This window comes from Oncorhynchus gorbuscha, linkage group LG08, assembly GCF_021184085.1.
Source record: "Oncorhynchus gorbuscha isolate QuinsamMale2020 ecotype Even-year linkage group LG08, OgorEven_v1.0, whole genome shotgun sequence".
Classification (NCBI taxonomy): Eukaryota; Metazoa; Chordata; class Actinopteri; order Salmoniformes; family Salmonidae; genus Oncorhynchus; species Oncorhynchus gorbuscha.
In genome coordinates, this window is record NC_060180.1 from 32893883 (window position 1) to 32912478 (window position 18596).

The window sequence follows — 18596 nt, forward strand, 5'->3', positions numbered from 1 at the left end:
AAAATTCTAGAAAATGATTTCATGGCTTTAGAAGCTTCTGATAGGCTAATTGACATAATTTGTGTCAATTGGAGGTGTACCTGTGGATGTATTTCAAGGCCTAACTTCAAATCATGGGAAAATCACAAAAAAATCTGCCAAGACCTCAGAAAAACATTTGTAGACCTCCACAAGTCTGGTTCATCCTTGGGAGCAATTTCCAAACGCCTGAAGGTACCACGTTCATCTATACAAACAATAGGACGCAAGTATAAACACAATGGAATCACGCAGCCGTCATACCGCTCAGGAAGGAGACGTGTTCTGTCTCCTAGAGATGAATGTGCGAAAAGTTCAAATCAATCCCAGAACAACAGCGAAGGACCTTGTGAAGATGCTGGAGGAAAGGTACAAAAGTATCTATATCAACATAACCTATATCGACATAACCTGAAAGGCCGCTCAGCAAGGAAGAAGCCACTGCTCCAAAACCGCCATAAAAAAGCCAGACTACGGTTTGCAACTGCACATGGGGCCAAAGATCATACTTTTCAGAGAAATGTCCTCTGGTCTGATGAAACAAAAATGGAACTGTTTGGCCATAATGACCATCATTATGTTTGGAGGAAAAAGGGGGAGGCTTGCAAGCCAAAGTACACCATCCCAACCGTGAAGCACGGGGGTGGCAGCATCATGTTGTGGGGGTGCTTTGCTGCAGGAGGGACCGGTGAACTTCACAAAATAGATGGCATCATGAGACGGGAAAATTATGTGGATACATTGAAGCAACATCTCAAGACATCAGTCAGGAAGTTAAAGCTTGGTCGCAAATGAGTCTTCCAAATGGGCAATGACTCCAAGCATACTTCCACAGTTGTGGCAAAATGGCTTAAGGACAACAAAGTCAAGGTATTGGAATGGCAATCAAAGCCTTAACCTCAATCCCATTGAAGATTTGTGGGAAGAACTGAAAAAGCGTGTGCGAGCAAGGAGCCCTACAAACCTGACTCAGTTACATCATCTACATCAAATTAGGCAGAACTGAAAAAGCATGTGCGAACAAGGAGGTCAGTTACACCAGCTCTGTAAGGAGGAATGGGCCAAAATTCACCCAAATTATTGTGGGAAGCTTGTGGAAGTCTACTCGAAATGTTTGACCCAAGTTAAACATTTTAAAGGCAATGCTAACAAATACTAATTGAGTGTATGTGAACTTCTGACCCAATGGGAATGTGATGAAAGAAATAAAAGCTGAAATAAATAATTCTCTCTACTATTATTCTGATATTTCACATTCTTACAATAAAGTGGTGATCCTAACTGACCTAAGACAGGGAATTTTTATTAGGATTAAATGTCAGGAATTGTGAAAAACTGAGTTTAAATGTATTTGGCTAAGGTGTATGTAAACTTCCCACTTCAACTGTAGATTTTGGACAAAACACACATCACAACAGGAGAGACAACACTACATAAAGAGAGACCTAAAGACAACAACATAGCAAGGCAGCAACACATGACAACACAGCATGGTTCAAACACAACATGACAACAACATGGTTGCAACACAACATGGTATCAGCACAAAACATGGCACAAATATTATTGAACGCAGACAACAGCACAAAGGGCAAGAAGGTAGAGACAGCAATACATCACGCAATGCAGCCCCAACTGTCAGTAAGAGTGTCCATGATTGAGTCTTTGGATGAAGAAATTGAGATAAAACTGTCCAGTTTGTATGTTTGTTGCAGCTCGTTCCAGTCGCTAGCTGTAACGAACTGAAAAGAGGAACGACCCAGGGATGTGTGTGCTTTGGGGACATTTAACAAAATGTAACTGGCAGAACTGGTGTTGTATGTGAAGGATGAGGGCTGCAGTAGATATCTAAGATAGGGGTTGAGTGAGGCCTAAGAGAGTTTAATAAATAAGCATCAACCAGTGGGTCTTGCGACGGGTGTACATAGATGAACAGTTTACAGAGGAGTATAGAGTGCAGTGATGTGTCCTATACGGCGCATTGGTGACAAATCTGATGGCCTAATGGTAAAGAACATCTAGCCGCTTGTGAGCGCTCTTACCTGCCGATCTTTAAATTATGTCCCCACAATCTAGCATGGGTAGGATGGTCATCTGTGTTCAGAACAAGGTTAAGGGTAGTGAAAGCTTGTTGGTCACTAAGAAGGCTTTGTGGTAGATCATCTGCATATAAATGGATTAGAGACCTTCCTACTGCCTGAGCTATGTTGTTGATGTAAATTGAGAAGAGAGTTGGGTTTAGGATTGAGCCTTGGGGTACTCCCTTGGTGACAGGCAATGGTTGAGATTTTCAGACTTTATATTACTGCACTCTTTGAGAGAGGTAGTTAGCAAACCAGGCCAAAGACCCCTCAGAGACACCAATACTCCTTAGCCGGCCCATAAGAATGGAATGGGCCACCATATCAAAAGCCTTGGCCTAGTCAATAAAAATAGCAGCACAACATTGCTTAGAATCAAGGGCAATGGTGACATCATTGAGGTTGCAGTGACACATCCCATAACCTGAGCGGAAACCAGATTACATACCAGAGAGAATACTGTAGACATCAAGAAAGCCAGTCAGTTGATTATTGACAAGTTTTTCCAACACTTTTGAAGAACAGGGCATAATAGAATTAAGGCACACTGAAGCAAAACAGTGCTTCAGATTATTACATTACATTTAAGTCATTTGGCAGACGCTCTTATCCAGAGCGACTTACAAATTGGTGCATTCACCTTATGACATCCAGTGCCTTCATGTTAGTCTGTTTTCTTCCATTTTGTGCCTACTAAACGCTTCCCTGGCATCAATGTTACACTGGCACATGTTCAGGCTTCTCAGTCAGGAACCATTAGAAAATTATTTGTACTCAAGCTACATAGGATGGAAATTAAATATTATTTTACAGCACAAACATATGAAGAGTTTATTTCCAAAACGCTATATCCACCAATTCTTCACATTTGTGTTTTTTCATCAGAAATTATTGCTTCGTGTGAGTAAAATATGAATGCTCTCAGATTTGTTTTATTCATAGATTTTAGGTGTGTAAGAAAAAAATATTTTTTGCAAAACGCTATATATCCATTGTTAGGCTGGATGTAATGTTTGTATTCTGTATATTTGACAGTGATATGTGGTTGTCTCACCTAGCTATCCAAAGATGAATACACTTACTTGATAAGAGCATCTAATAAAAGACGAAAATGTCAAGTCTAAATGTTTTACATACAGATAACTGTACTAAAGTTTTTATATATAATTATTTCTCTCAGAGTGAGGCAGATGGATATATAGCATTTTGCAAAAAAACATGATTATCTGTCTCTCTGAAGTTAAACCATTAAGTGATATATTTAAAAAATATATATCTGACTGTCATTGAACAACCTCATGATGTCATAATTTTTGACCATCATTTCTGACAGTGGATACACAGTGCATAGGGACTTTTTCCACATTTTTTAAGTCTCCCATCAATCTACACACAATACACCATAATGGCAAAGCGAAAACAACTATTTTGAAATGTTTGCAAATGTATGAAAAAACTAAAACAGAAACACGTTATTAACATAAGTATTTAGACCCTTTGCTATGAGACTCAAAATTGAGCTCATGTGCATCATGTTTCTATTGATCATCCTTTGGATGTTTCTACAACTCGATTGGAATCCCCCTGTGGTAAATTAAATTGATTGGAAATGATTTGGAAAGGCACACACCTGTCTATTTACGGTCCGAGCTGGCCGCCCGGCCAAACTGAGCAATCGGGGGAGAAAGACCTTGGTAAGGGAGGTGACCATGAATCCGATGGTCACTCTGACAGAACTCCAGAACTTCCCATCCAAACTGACAGAGCTTGACAGGATCTGCAGAGAAGAATAAGAGAAACTCCCCAAATACAGGTGTGCTGTAACAACGTTCGTCTGTTGAAAGAGGAGCGGACCAAAATGCGGCGTGGTGGTTACTCATGTTCTTTAATGGAAATATACGATACATGAAATAACAATAATATATACAAAACAACAAACGAAACGCAAAAACCTATACAACCTATCTTGTGACTACAAACACAGAGACAGGAACAATCACCCACGAAACACACAGTGAAACCTAGGCTACCTAAATATGGTTCCCAATCAGAGACAACGAGAATCACCTGACTCTGATTGAGAACCGCCTCAGGCAGCCAAGCCTATGCTAGACACCCCTACTCAGCCGCAATCCCAATGCCTATTAAAACCCCAATACGAAACACAACAAAATAAACCCATGTCACACCCTGGCCTGACCAAATAAATAAAGAAAACACAAAATACTAAGACCAAGGCATGACATGTGCCAAGCTTCCAGCGTTATACCCAAGAAGACTTGAAGCTGTAATCACCGCCAATGGTGCTTCAAAGTACTGAGTAAAGGGTCTGAAAACGTATGTAAATTGAATTGAACAGATATATTTTAGTTTTTATAAATTTGAATAAATGTCTAAAAACACGTTTTTGCTTTGTCATTTTGGGGTATTGTGTGTACATTGATGAGGGGAAAAAAATATTTACTCAATTTTAGAATAAGGCTGTAATGTCACAAAATGTGGAAAAAGTCTATGGTTTTCGAATGCACTGTATAGCATTATGGAATTAAGTATTGTCATTTTAAAATGTATGTTTTGCCGATGGGTGTGACCTTATGTTCGTACACATTAAATAACATTTTATTTGTCACATGTGCAAAATAGAATCTTACCGTGAAATGCTTGCTTACGGACACTTCCCAACAATGCAGAGTATAAAAAATAATCATGCAAATGATATAGTAACAAGAATAATAAAATAAAATACACAAGAATGGCGCTACAGACAGGGAGTACCAGTACCAGTTCAATGTGTAGGTATGAGATATTTGCGGCAGATACTGTATGTACATCACGGGAGGTTGGTGGCACCTTAATTGGGGAGGACGGGCTTGTGGTAATGGCTGGAGCGAAATAGGTGGAATGGTATCAAATACATGGTTTGCTATTGAGCAGTCTTACGGCTTTTGGGTAGAAGCTGTCTAGGAGCCTGTTGGTCCGAGAGCCGATGCTCCGATTGCCAGACGGTAGCAGAGTGACTTAGCTTGGGTGGCTGGAGTCTATGGCAATTTTTAGAGACTACCTCTGACACTGCCTGAAATAGAGATCCTGGATGGCGGTCCCTCTGTAGAGCTTTGCGGTCAAGGGCAGTGCATTTGCCGTACCAAGCGGTGATGCAGCCAGTCAAGATGCTCTCGATGGTAAATCTGTAAATCTTTTCATCCTCCTGAGGGAGAAGAGGTGCTGTCGTGCCCTCTAGATGACTGTGCGGGTGTGGACCATGTTAAGTCCTTAGTGATGTGGACGCCAAGGAACTTGAAGCTCTCTACCCGCTCCACAACAGCCCTGTCGATGTGAATAGGGGCATGCTCTTTGTCTTACTGACATTGAGGTAGAGATTGTTGTCCTGGCACACTGCTAAGTCTCTGACCTCCTCCCTGTAGGCTGACTCATCGTCATTGGTGATCAGGCCTACCACCGTCATGATGTCAGAATTCTTGATAATAGTGTTGGAGTCATGCGTCGGGGGCTGGCCTGTCAGGAAGTCCAGGATCCAGTTGCAGAGGAAGGGGTTCAGTTCCAGGGTCCCTAGCTTGGTGATGAGCTTGGAGAGAACTATGTTGTTGAACTCTGAGCTGTAGTCTATGAACAGCCTTCTCACATTAGTTATTTCCCTTCTTGTCAAGGTGGGAGAGGGCAGTGTGAAGTGCAATTGAGATTGCATCATCTGTGGATCTGTTGGGGTAGTATGCGAATTGGAACGTGTCCAGGGTGTCTGGGATGATGTGTCATGACTAGCCTTTTAAAACACTTCATAATTACAGATGTGAGTGCTTCAGGGCAATAGTTATTTAGGCTGGTTACCTTTTGAGATTTTTTTTTGAGAATATAACACATTAGATCTGGTAAAAGATAATACAAAGAAAAAAAACTAAGGTTTTTAATTTTTTGTATCATCATCTTTGAAATGCAAGAGCAATGGCCATAATATATTATACCAGCACAGGTGCAATTTAGATTTGGCCACTAGATGGCAGCAGTGCATATGCAATGTTTTAGACTGATCCAATGAACCATTGCCTTTCTGTGAGACACAGAATAGGTGAACGCATGACCTCTGCATGTGTGGTTCTCACCGTGAAGCGTGGAGGAGGAGGTGTGATTGTGTGGGGGTGCTTTGCTTTATTTGACCAAGAAGGAGAGTGGGGGGGCTCCAACCCTCCAAGAGTGGCAGCAGTGTATATGCAATGTTTAGACTGATCCAATGAACCATTGCCTTTCTGTTCAACATTTTGTATCAAGACTGCCCAAGTGTGCCTAATTGGTTAATTAATACATTTTCAAGTTCATAACTGTGCACTCTCCTCAAACAATTGCATAATATTATTTCACTGTAATAGCTACTGTAAATTGGACAGTGCAGTTAGATTAACAATAATTTAAGCTTTCTGCCAATATCAGATATGTCTATGTCCTGGGAAATGTTCTTGTTACTTACAACCTCACGCTAATCGCATTAACTTACGTTAGCTCAACCGTCCCTCAGGGGACCCACCAATCCTTCCGGCGCCGACTGAGATGGCCGCCTCGCTTCGCGTTCCTAGGAAACTATGCAGTTTTTTGTTTTTTTTATGTGTTATTTCTTACATTAGTACCCCAGGTCATCTTAGGTTTCATTACATACAGTCCAGAAGAACTACTGAATATAAGATCAGCGTCAACTCACCATCAGTACGACCAAGAATATGTTTTCCGCAACACAGATCCTGTGTTCTGCCTTACAAACAGGACAACGGAATGGATCGCATGCAGCGACCCAAGGAAACGACTCCGAAAAAGAGGGAAACGCGGCGGTGTTCTGGTCAGACTCCGGAGACAGGCACATCGCGCACCACTTCCCAGCATTCTTCTTGCCAATGTCCAGTCTCTCGACAACAAGGTTGATGAAATCCGAGCAAGGGTGGCATTCCAGAGGGACATCAGAGACTGCAACGTTCTCTGCTTTACGGAAACATGGCTTACTGGGAAGACGCTATCCAGGGCGGTGCAGCCAACGGGTTTCTCCACGCATCGCGCCGACAGAAACATACATCTCTCTGGTAAGAAGAGTGGCGGGGGCATATGCCTCATGACTAACGGGACATGGTGTGATGAAGGAAACATACAGGAACTCAAATCCTTCTGTTCACCTGATATAGAATTCCTCACAATCAAATGTAGACCGCATTATCTTCCAAGAGAATTCTCTTCGATTATAATCATAGCTGTATATATCCCCCCCCCCCAAGCAGACACATCGATGGCTCTGAACGAACTTTATTTAACTCTTTGCAAACTGGAAAACATTTATCCGGAGGCTGCATTCATTGTAGCTGGGGATTTTAACAAAGCTAATCTGAAAACAAGACTCCCTAAATTTTATCAGCATATCGATTGCGCAACCAGGGGTGGTAAAACCTTGGATCATTGTTACTCTAAGTTCCGCGACGCATATAAGGCCCTGCCCCGCCCCCCTTTCGGAAAAGCTGACCACGACTCCATTTTGCTGATCCCTGCCTACAGGCAGAAATTAAAACAAGAGGCTCCCACGCTGAGGTCTGTCCAACGCTGGTCCGACCAAGCTGACTCTACACTCCAAGACTGCTTCCATCACATGGACTGGGACATGTTTCGTATTGCGTCAGATGGAAATATTGACGAATACGCTGATTCGGTGTGCGAGTTCATTAGAACGTGCGTCGAAGATGTCGTTCCCATAGCAACGATAAAAACATTCCCAAACCAGAAACCGTGGATTGATGGCAGCATTCGCATGAAACTGAAAGCGCGAACCACTGCTTTTAATCAGGGCAAGGTGTCTGGCAACATGACTGAATTACAAACAGTGCAGCTATTCCCTCCGCAAGGCTATTAAACAAGCTAAGCGTCAGTACAGAGACAAAGTGGAATCTCAATTCAATGGCTCAGACACGAGGGATGTGGCAGGGTCTACAGTCAATCACGGACTACAAGATGAAATCCAGCCCAGTCACGGACCAGGATGTCTTGCTCCCAGGCAGACTAAATAACTTTTTTGCCCGCTTTGAGGACAATACAGTGCCACTGACACGGCATGCAACGAAAACATGCGGTCTCTCCTTCACTGCAGCCGAGGTGAGTAAGACATTTAAACGTGTTAACCCTCGCAAGGCTGCAGGCCCAGACGGCATCCCCAGCCGCGCCCTCAGAGCATGCGCAGACCAGCTGGCCGGTGTGTTTATGGACATATTCAATCAATCCCTATACCAGTCTGCTGTTCCCACATGCTTCAAGAGGGCCACCATTGTTCCTGTTCCCAAGAAAGCTAAGGTAACTGAGCTAAACGACTACCGCCCCGTAGCACTCACTTCCGTCATCATGAAGTGCTTTGAGAGACTAGTCAAGGACCATATCACCTCCACCCTACCTGACACCCTAGACCCACTCCAATTTGCTTACCGCCCAAATAGGTCCACAGACGATGCAATCTCAACCACACTGCACACTGCCCTAACCCACCTGGACAAGAGGAATACCTATGTGAGAATGCTGTTCATCGACTACAGCTCGGCATTCAACACCATAGTACCCTCCAAGCTCGTCATCAAGCTCGAGACCCTGGGTCTCGACCCCGCCCTGTGCAACTGGGTACTGGACTTCCTGACGGGCCGCCCCCAGGTGGTGAGGGTAGGCAACAACATCTCCTCCCCGCTGATCCTCAACACGGGGCCCCACAAGGGTGCGTTCTGAGCCCTCTCCTGTACTCCCTGTTCACCCACGACTGCGTGGCCACGCACGCCTCCAACTCAATCATCAAGTTTGCGGACGACACAACAGTGGTAGGCTTGATTACCAACAACGACGAGACGGCCTACAGGGAGGAGGTGAGGGCCCTCGGAGTGTGGTGTCAGGAAAATAACCTCACACTCTACGTCAACAAAACTAAGGAGATGATTGTGGACTTCAGGAAACAGCAGAGGGAACACCCCCCTATCCACATCGATGGAACAGTAGTGGAGAGGGTAGCTAGTTTTAAGTTCCTTGGCATACACATCACAGACAAACTGAATTGGTCCACTCACACTGACAGCGTCGTGAAGAAGGCGCAGCAGTGCCTATTCAACCTCAGGAGGCTGAAGAAATTCGGCTTGTCACCAAAAGCACTCACAAACTTCTACAGATGCACAATCGAGAGCATCCTGGCGGGCTGTATCACTGCCTGGTACGGCAACTGCTCCGCCCACAACCGTAAGGCTCTCCAGAGGGTAGTGAGGTCTGCACAACGCATCACCGGGGGCAAACTACCTGCCATCCAGGACACCTACACCACCCGATGTCACAGGAAGGCCATAAAGATCATCAAGGACAACAACCACCCGAGCCACTGCCTGTTCACCCCGCTATCATCCAGAAGGCGAGGTCAGTACAGGTGCATCAAAGCTGGGACTGAGAGACTGAAAAACAGCTTCTATCTCAAGACCATCAGACTGTTAAACAGCCACCACTAACATTGAGTGGCTGCTGCCAACACACTGTCATTGACACTGACCCAACTCCAGCCATTTTAATAATGGGAATTGATGGGAAATAATGTAAATATATCACTAGCCACTTTAAACAATGCTACCTTATATAATGTTACTTACCCTACATTATTCATCTCATATGCATATGTATATACTGTACTCTACATCATCGACTGCATCCTTATGTAATACATGTATCACTAGCTACTTTAACTATGCCACTTTGTTTACTTTGTCTACACACTCATCTCATATGTATATACTGTACTCGATACCATCTACTGTATGCTGCTCTGTACCATCACTCATTCATATGTCCTTATGTTCATATTCCTTATCCCCTTACACTGTGTATAAGACAGTAGTTTTGGAATTGTTAGTTAGATTACTTGTTGGTTATCACTGCATTGTCGGAACTAGAAGCACAAGCATTTCGCTACACTCGCATTTAACATCTGCTAACCATGTGTATGTGACAAATAAAATTTGATTTGATTTGATTTTAAGTTAAACGTTTTGCTCATATAGGCCACGAAGAGCGAGATCACACAGTTATCTGGAAAAACAGGGGCTTTCACGCAAAGCACAGTGTTATATTCCTCGAAGCAAACATAAAAGGCATTTAGCTAGTTTGAGATTTCTGCATCAGTGGGCAACTCATGTCTGGGTTTCCCTTTGTAATCCGTTACCGTCTGCAAGCCTTGCCACAAACGATGAATGTCGGAGGCGCTGTAATAGGATTGCACCTTCTTCCTATATTGTCCTTTTGCATGTTTGATGTCTCGTCAGTGGTCATAGCGGGCTTTCTTGTATGTGTCCATGTCCCTGGCCCATTCATTGTAAGCGGTAGCTCTAGCCTTTAGCCCAGCATGGATATTGCATGTAATCCATGGTTTTTGGTTTGGATACATTCTTAGTCACTGTGGGGACAACATCATCATGTGCTTATTGATGAAGCCCATGACTGTATACTCGTCAATGTTATCGGATGAATCGCAGATCATATTCCAGTCTGTACTAGCAAAACATCTTGTAGCCTCGCATCTGCTTCATCCCACCACTTCTGTAGTGAGTGGTATCAATTATCACTGGTAATTATCACTACCAATTATCACTGGTAATTCCTGTTTGAGCTTTTTTATGTAAACAGGATGCAGGAAAATGGAGTCATGGTCAGATTTGCCGAAGGGAGGACGAGGTAGGGCCTAATATGCATTTCTGTGGGTAGAATAAATGTGGTCTAGACTTTTAGCACCACTAGTGGCACAGGAGACGTGTTGGTAGAAGTGAGGTAGGATGGTTTTAAGTCTCCCCCGTTAAAGTCATCACCCACCAGAAATGCTGCCTCTATCACTGGACAGCAGTGATAATTACAGATGAGAACTCTCTTGGTAGATAAAAGGGTCTGCAGCTTACAATGAGGTATTCTACAGTACATCAGGTGCCCAAGATTTCCTTTACACTTTTTTTATTTTATTATTTATTTTTTATTATTATTATTATTTTTTTTTTTTAAATAGGCAAGTCAGTTAAGACCAAATTCTTATTTTCAATGACAGCCTAGGAACAGTGGGTTAACTGCCTGTTCAGGGGCAGAACAACATATTTGTACCTTGTCAGCTCAGGGATTTGAACTTGCAACCTTTCGGTTACTAGTCCAACACTCTAACAACTAGGCTACCCTTGAAGCAGCACACCAGTTGTTATTTATGAAAAAACACTCTCCACCTCCTTTCGCATTTCCAGAAGCTGCCATCCGATCCTGGCGCTGCATGGAGAATCCACCAAGTACTGCGTGCATAGCCACGTTTCAGTAAGAAATATAATATTTCAGCTTTTTTTTTTACCTTCCGGTTACTAGTCCAACGCTCTAGGATAGGAGACTCTCGAACGAAGCTCATCCATTTTATTGTTGAGTGACTGGACATTTGCCAATAGAACAGAGTGCCGTTCAGCTCCATTTCACCAGGACTCCACCTTATCTCCTGCGTCTATGCCTTCAGTGTTTTGGGAGCCCATGGAACAAAGGAATAGGGTCCAGTATGAACAGTGGAAGAGCTAAGTCGGAGTTGAAGTTGTATTTGAAGTCAAAATCGAGGCTAGTAACTGTCTAATCTGATGTCCAGAAGTGCTTAGTGGTGTGAACTTTCTGTACGAAAAAAGTTAAGATAAATATGATAAAAGTCACTATATAGTAACGTTGGGTTGGAGAAGAATACCGCAGTGTACTGTAGACCCATATGTATGCCCACCTACTTAAGCACGTATGTGTGTGAGTAATTGAACGCGTGTACACGCACACTATATGTGACTCACATCCTGGATATGGTCTTATGTGGCAAAATTTGATATTGTGTTTTGTACATTGGATAAAACTACAGACTCAAGGCAACAAAATGGTATATCATATATTGCATTTTTGAGGATCAATGGGAAAGTAATTTTGCTTTGAATGTTGATAAACTTGTAAACTCACTTTTGAGAAAATGGCCTTTGAATATTTTGGCATCTAGTGAAGAGTTCCTCTTTGTCTACATCTACTCAGCATTGTTCACACCCTCTTAAGCTTTAGCCCCACCCATCTCGTTTCGGTCCTCGAGCATTCAGAGTGCACACTTGACGCTCTGGCTGATGATTTGTTTACCTCTGGATAACATGAAAACAGCCTAGCCAGCACTGCTGGCAACAATTTGCTTTTTTGCAAGTGTTTACTGACACCGGCCATATTCAACGGTTGTTGTACACTTTAGCTTAAGAAATGTAGCTAGCTAGCTCGGTAACAAATTAAACATAGCTAGGTGAACAACATGTAAGATCACACATGTAACGTTAGCTAACGAGCCAGCCAGCTAGTTAAACAACAATGAACATTGTGCCAAATCATGTCAATACTACCCTGTACGAATATGCTGGTTGCTAACCAACCAGGTTCAATGTTAGCTTGCTAACATTAGGCTCTAATTAGCAAAGCAAACAGTTCTGGGATACGAATAACGTCATACACAGCTAGCTAGCTAGGGAGCCAGCCACCTAACATTAGCTAGCTAGCTAACAGTATACTTTAGCATGAAATGAGACCACTTTCTGCCAAAATTTGAAACATTTAATACCTGAAAATGTAGCCTGCTAGACTATCTTACACATATACATCATCATGCATGATGGACGCGTCTCCCTGTCACAGATGGCATGCCACGGTTGCCCTTAGTTTGAAGATGTAATCCGGAAACAGGTGTTTTCTCCATCTCTTTAACTTCTTATGGTATAGGGGACGGTTGCGTCCCACTTGGGCAAAAAATAGGGAAAATGCAGCGCGGAATTTTTTTTTTAATTATATAAAAATCAAACTTTCATTAAATCACACATGTAAAATACTCAATTAAAGCTACACTCGTTGTGAATCCAGCCAACATGTCAGATTATTAAAAGGCTTTTGGGCAAAAGCATAAGAAGCTATTATCTGATGATAGCACAATAGTAAACAAAGAGGGTAGCAACCCTGCAGGCGCTACATAAAATGTAGAAATAAAATATAAAACATGCATTACCTTTGACGAGCTTCTTTTGTTAGCACTCCAATATGTCCCATAAACATCACAATTGGTCCTTTTGTTCGATTAATTACGTACATATATCCAAATGTCCATTTATTTGACATGTTTGATCCAGAAAAAAAACAGCTTCCAAAAAACGCAACGTCACTACAAAATATTTCAAAAGTTGCCTATAAACTTTGCAAAAATATTTCAAACTACTTTTGTAATACAACTTTAGGTATTTTTAAACATTAATAATCAATCAAATTGTAGACGGGTCTATCTGTGTTCAATACAGGAAGACAACAAACCAACGCTACTTTTCACGTCTTGCGCACTCTCAACAGTGTTACCCAGTTGCTTGATGGCCTACTTCCTCATTGCACAAATGAATAACCTCAACCAAACTCCAAAGACTGGTGACATCCAGTGGAAGCGGTAGGAACTGAAAACAGGTTCCTAAGAAATATAATTTGCCAATGAGAACTCAGTGAACAGACAGAGACAAAAAAAACAACTTCTGAATGGTTAGTCCTCGGGGTTTTGCCTGCTACATAAGTTCTGTTATACTCACAGACATGATTCAAATAGTTTTCAAAACTTCAGAGTGTTTTATATCCAAATCTTCTAATAATATGCATATCTTATATTCCTGGCATGAGTAGCCGGAAGTTGAAATTGGGCACGCTATTTATCCAAAAGTGAAAATGCTGCCCCCTATACCTTAAGAAAATACCTATCATATCCTTTTTCTGTATTTTAAACAACAAGGCTCGTAACTTAACAATTTCATTCGTATTTACAGATGGCATACAAGTTTGTTATTAAGGCACATGAAAGTTCACATGTTCCAGTAGAAATGCTTGATAAAAAAAGACTCCCCTGTGAAGTAGTGACTTGTGACATAAGCCTAGTTTCCTGAAACGGGTCACATATATACAAAGGTATGTGAACACCCCTTAGTGGATTTGGCTATTTCCGCCACACCCATGGCTGACAGGTGTATAAAATCAAGCACACTGCCATGCAATCTTCATAGACAAACATTGGCAGTAGATTGGCCTTACTGAAGAGCTCAGTGACTTTCAACGTGGCACCGTCATAGGATGCCACCTTTCCAACAAGTTGTAAGTCAAATTGGGGAGAAAAAGGGGGGTTAAAAATATTTTAAAATAATAATAATAATAGATCTGCCCTGTTAGAGCTTCCCCGGTCAACAGGGAGTGTTGTTATTGTGAAATGGAAATGGAAATCATCTGTCCACATTTGCAACACTCACTACTGAGTTCCAAACTGCCTCTGGAAGCAACGTCAGCACAATAACTATTTGTTGGGAGCTTCTTGAAATGGGTTTCCATGGCTGAGCAGCCGCACACAAGCCTAACATCACTATACGTAATGCCAAGCGTCGGCTGGAGCTGTGTGAAGCTTGCCGCCGTTGGACTCTGGAGCAGTGGAAACACGTTCTCTGGAGTGATGAATCACGCTTCACCATATGGCAGTCTGACGGACTAGTCTGGGTTTGGCAGATACCAGGATAATGCTACCTACCTCAATGCATAGTGCCAACTGTAAAGTTTGGAGGAGGAGGAGTAATGGTCTGTGGCTATTTTTCATGGTTCGGGCTGCAAGCCAGGCCTAATTACCCAACATCAGTTCTCGGACTTACTAATGCTCTTGCGGCTGAATGGAAGCAAGTCCCCCCAGCATTGTTCCATCATCTAGTGGAAAGCTTTCCCAGAAGAGTGGAGGCTGTTATAGCAACAAAGGGGGGATCAACTCCATATTAATGCCTATAATTTTGGAATGAGATGTTTGACGAGCAGGTGTCCACATACTTTTGATAATGTAGTTTATGTGTGTGTTATGACAGGTGCGTGCCATGGACAGCGGTGTGCCTCCCCACTACAGCGACCTCTCTCTCACTGTCAACATCCTAGACGTCAACGACAACACACCCATCATCGAGAGCCAGGGGGGCTACAACGTCAGCATCAGTGAAGTGAGACATGCAAACACATCAGTCAGCCTATACAATCATATGCACGCGCACACAAACACACACATCAGTCAATTACATACCGAATAATATACACATCCTCAAACACACACGCACGCATTTATCAATTCAACTTTTAAAGTGTCCTCTGTGTCGTAGATGCTTCCAAAAAAATAACATCTGAAAGGGATGTTTGCCTGTGTTTAAAAAAAGCAATTAACTCCATTTTCTCCATTTCTGAATATAGTGAAACTACCACCAAACTACTGCAAAATGAAGTTAAATTACTAGTTGAATTACATGTATTGGAACACTCCCCAACACTGACCCAAAGCCTTCCAAGCTTTCTGTCTCCCTACCCTGTCTCCCCATTTCATTCTGTACTGCCTGGATACAAGTCCCCCAAAAATATGAATGGAGGGTGGAATTGCACTCTGCTTTAAAAACAAAAACAAAAAGCTATGAAATATATACAGTACACAGAAAATATAGTGTATTATGCACATGATGCTAAAAAAGTTATTGTCCATCTATCTGTGTGTGTGTGTGTATTAGAATGTGGGGGGTGGTACGTCCGTCCTGCGCGTGGTGGCCACAGACCATGACATCGGGTCAAACGCCATGCTCTTCTACTACATCACCTCGGGTAACCAGGACCTCACCTTCCGTATGGACCGCATGACAGGTGAGATGACAACCCGACCATGCCCACCCGACCGTGAGCGCCAGCAGGAGTACCGGCTGACCGTGATGGTGGAGGACGACGGCACACCTCCACTATCGGTGAGTCAGAGAGGGTCAGAGGTTAGAGGTCAAGGGTGGGAGGAGGTGGGGGCTGACACACAGAGCTAAGGGAAAAGGGATGATTTGAATTGGACAGGGTTTTGTGTTACCAGGCAAATGTTGCAAAACATAATGAATAGAGTCGTCTACATGTCAGATAGGCATGCTTATTTTATCTTAATGTTACACAACATTGTGCCTTGTTAAACACTCTCCTGGACAATAGCTGTGTAACTTGTGACTTGGCTATAGGTTGTTGGACTGGTTTCACTCAGAAGAGTCATGTCAGGTTAATCACAGTTGAAAACATGTTGCACTCTGTTGGTGTTCCTCAGTACTGCAAGCATTTCACCATATGGATGGTCTAGGATTAGCCTGGCTTATTCCTGGTATTTTGAATGAGTCAATACCTTTGAAGTGGTTTCAGTGACCGAATATGATGAAACTGTATAAAATAAGGAAAACATTTTGAATTAAGGAAATATTTGAAATAATACATCAAACTAAGATTAGCAAATCATTTATTCAGGCCTCTGAACATGGAGAAAGACTTTCTAACGCATTTGAAGACAATGTTCACGTGGCAAAGCTCCTTTCTTAAGGAGCTATAAATATAAAGCCTTTATAGTGTATGGCATAAGTTTATGGATGATTTGTGAAGCATGTACCTGTATTTAGTGCATATTAAGACATCATATATACATTGTTTGATTATTTAAAGTGTCCCCATGATGAGTAGCAGGTTCATGGTTTAATCCCATGTGTTCTACGTTGGCTGATAAGAGGTATAAGGACAAGAAGTACACTGTGATACACAGGAAGTGCACGACGATGTGCAATAACAGGAAATCCACGGCTGTGGTGCCATTTTACTGAAAGAGGAAGAAGAGACTTGTTACTTCCTGTTTAGAAACCTTGCAAGAGCTCTTCACATATTCCTCACCACAATGTGATTTGTCTGAGTGTGTGCATGCATGCGAACGTGCATCCTCTATTTTTGCGCAACTGTGGGACTTATATGTCATGTGATCGGTCTTTGTGGTCGCCTATGTGTGGCCTCCATCTCACATAGTCTATGATTGACACACTTGGTGGAAAAAGAACCCAATTGTCATACTTGAGTAAAAGTAATGATACCTTAATAGAAAATGTCTCAAGTTAAAGTCACCCAGTAAATACTACTTGAGTAAATGTCTAAAATGATTTGGTTTTAAGTATACCTAAGTATCAAAAGTAATAGTATAAATGTCAAATTCCTTATATTAAGCAAATCAGACGGCACCATTGTTTTGTTTTTTAAATTACGGATAGCTAGAGGCACACTCCAACACTAAGACATAATTTACAAACGAAGCATATGTGTTTAGTGAGTCCACCAGATCATCATTAGGGATGACCAGAGATGTTATCTTGATAAGTGTGTGAATTGGACCATTTTCCTCTCCTCAAAATGTAACGAGTACATTTGGGCGTCAGGGAAAATGTATGGAGTAAAAAGTATATTATTTTCTTTAGGAATGTAGTGGAGTAAAAGTAGAAAGTGTCAAAAATATGAATATTACAGTACAGATACCCCCAAAAACGACTTAACTTCAACAGGATCGGTGGGTTCCCAGTGGGACGGTTGAGCTAACGTAGGCTAATGTGATTAGCATGATGTTGTAAGTAATAAGAACATTTCCCAGGACATAGACATCTGATATTGGCAGAAAGCTTCAGTTCTTGGTAATCTAACTGCATTGTCCAATTTACAGTTGCTATTACAGTGAAATAATATAATGCTATTGTTTGAGGAGAGTGCACAGTTATGAACTTGAAAATGTATTAATTAACCAATTAGGCACATTTGGGCAGTCTTGATACAAAATGTTGAACAGAAATGCAATGGTTCATTGGATCAGTCTAAAACATTGCTGCCACTGCTGCTCTTGGAGGGTTGGAGCCCCCCCACTCCTTCTTGGTCAAATAAAGCAAAGCACCCCCACACAATCACACCACCTCCTCCATGCTTCACGGTGAGAACCACACATGCAGAGATTATCCGTTCACCTATTCTGTGTCTCACAAAGACACGGCGGTTGGAACCAAACATCTCAAATTTGGACTATGCTATCAAAGGATAGATTTCCACCGGTCTAATGTCCATTTCTCGTGCTTCTTGGCTCAAGCATTTCTCTTCCTCTTATTGGTATCCTTAAGTTGTGGTTTCTTTGCAGCAATTCGACCATGAAGGCCTGATTCACGCAGTCTCCTCTGAACAGTTGATAATGAGATGTGTCTGTTTCTTGAACTCCGTGAAGCATTTATTTTGTCTGCAATTTCTGAGGCTGGTAACTCTAATGATAGTGTCCTCTGCTGCAGAGGTAACTCTGGGTCTTCCATTCCTGTGGCGGTCCTCATGAGAGCCAGTTTCATCATAGTGCTTGATGGTTTTTGCAACTGCACTTGAAGAAACTTGAAACTTGAAAATGTATTGAAAATTCAGGATTGACTGACCTTCATGTCTTAAAGTAAAATGAACTGTCGTTTCTCTCTGCTTATTTGAGATGTTCTTGACATAATATGGACTTGGTCTTTTACCAAATTGGGCTATCTTCTGTATACCACCCCTACCTTGTAACAACACAAATAATTGGCTCAAACGCATTAAGAAGGA

At 42.2% G+C, this 18596-nt stretch overlaps 1 protein-coding gene across 1 annotated transcript in view; it reads left to right on the forward strand.

Moving 5' to 3' along the window:
- Window positions 1–18596, forward strand: part of LOC124041504 (cadherin-23-like) — a 640482-nt gene that overhangs the window by 488679 nt on the left and 133207 nt on the right. The window contains 2 exon segments of the mRNA XM_046359178.1: window positions 15032–15160; window positions 15713–15940. Of these exon segments, the coding sequence (XP_046215134.1) occupies window positions 15032–15160; window positions 15713–15940 (357 nt within the window).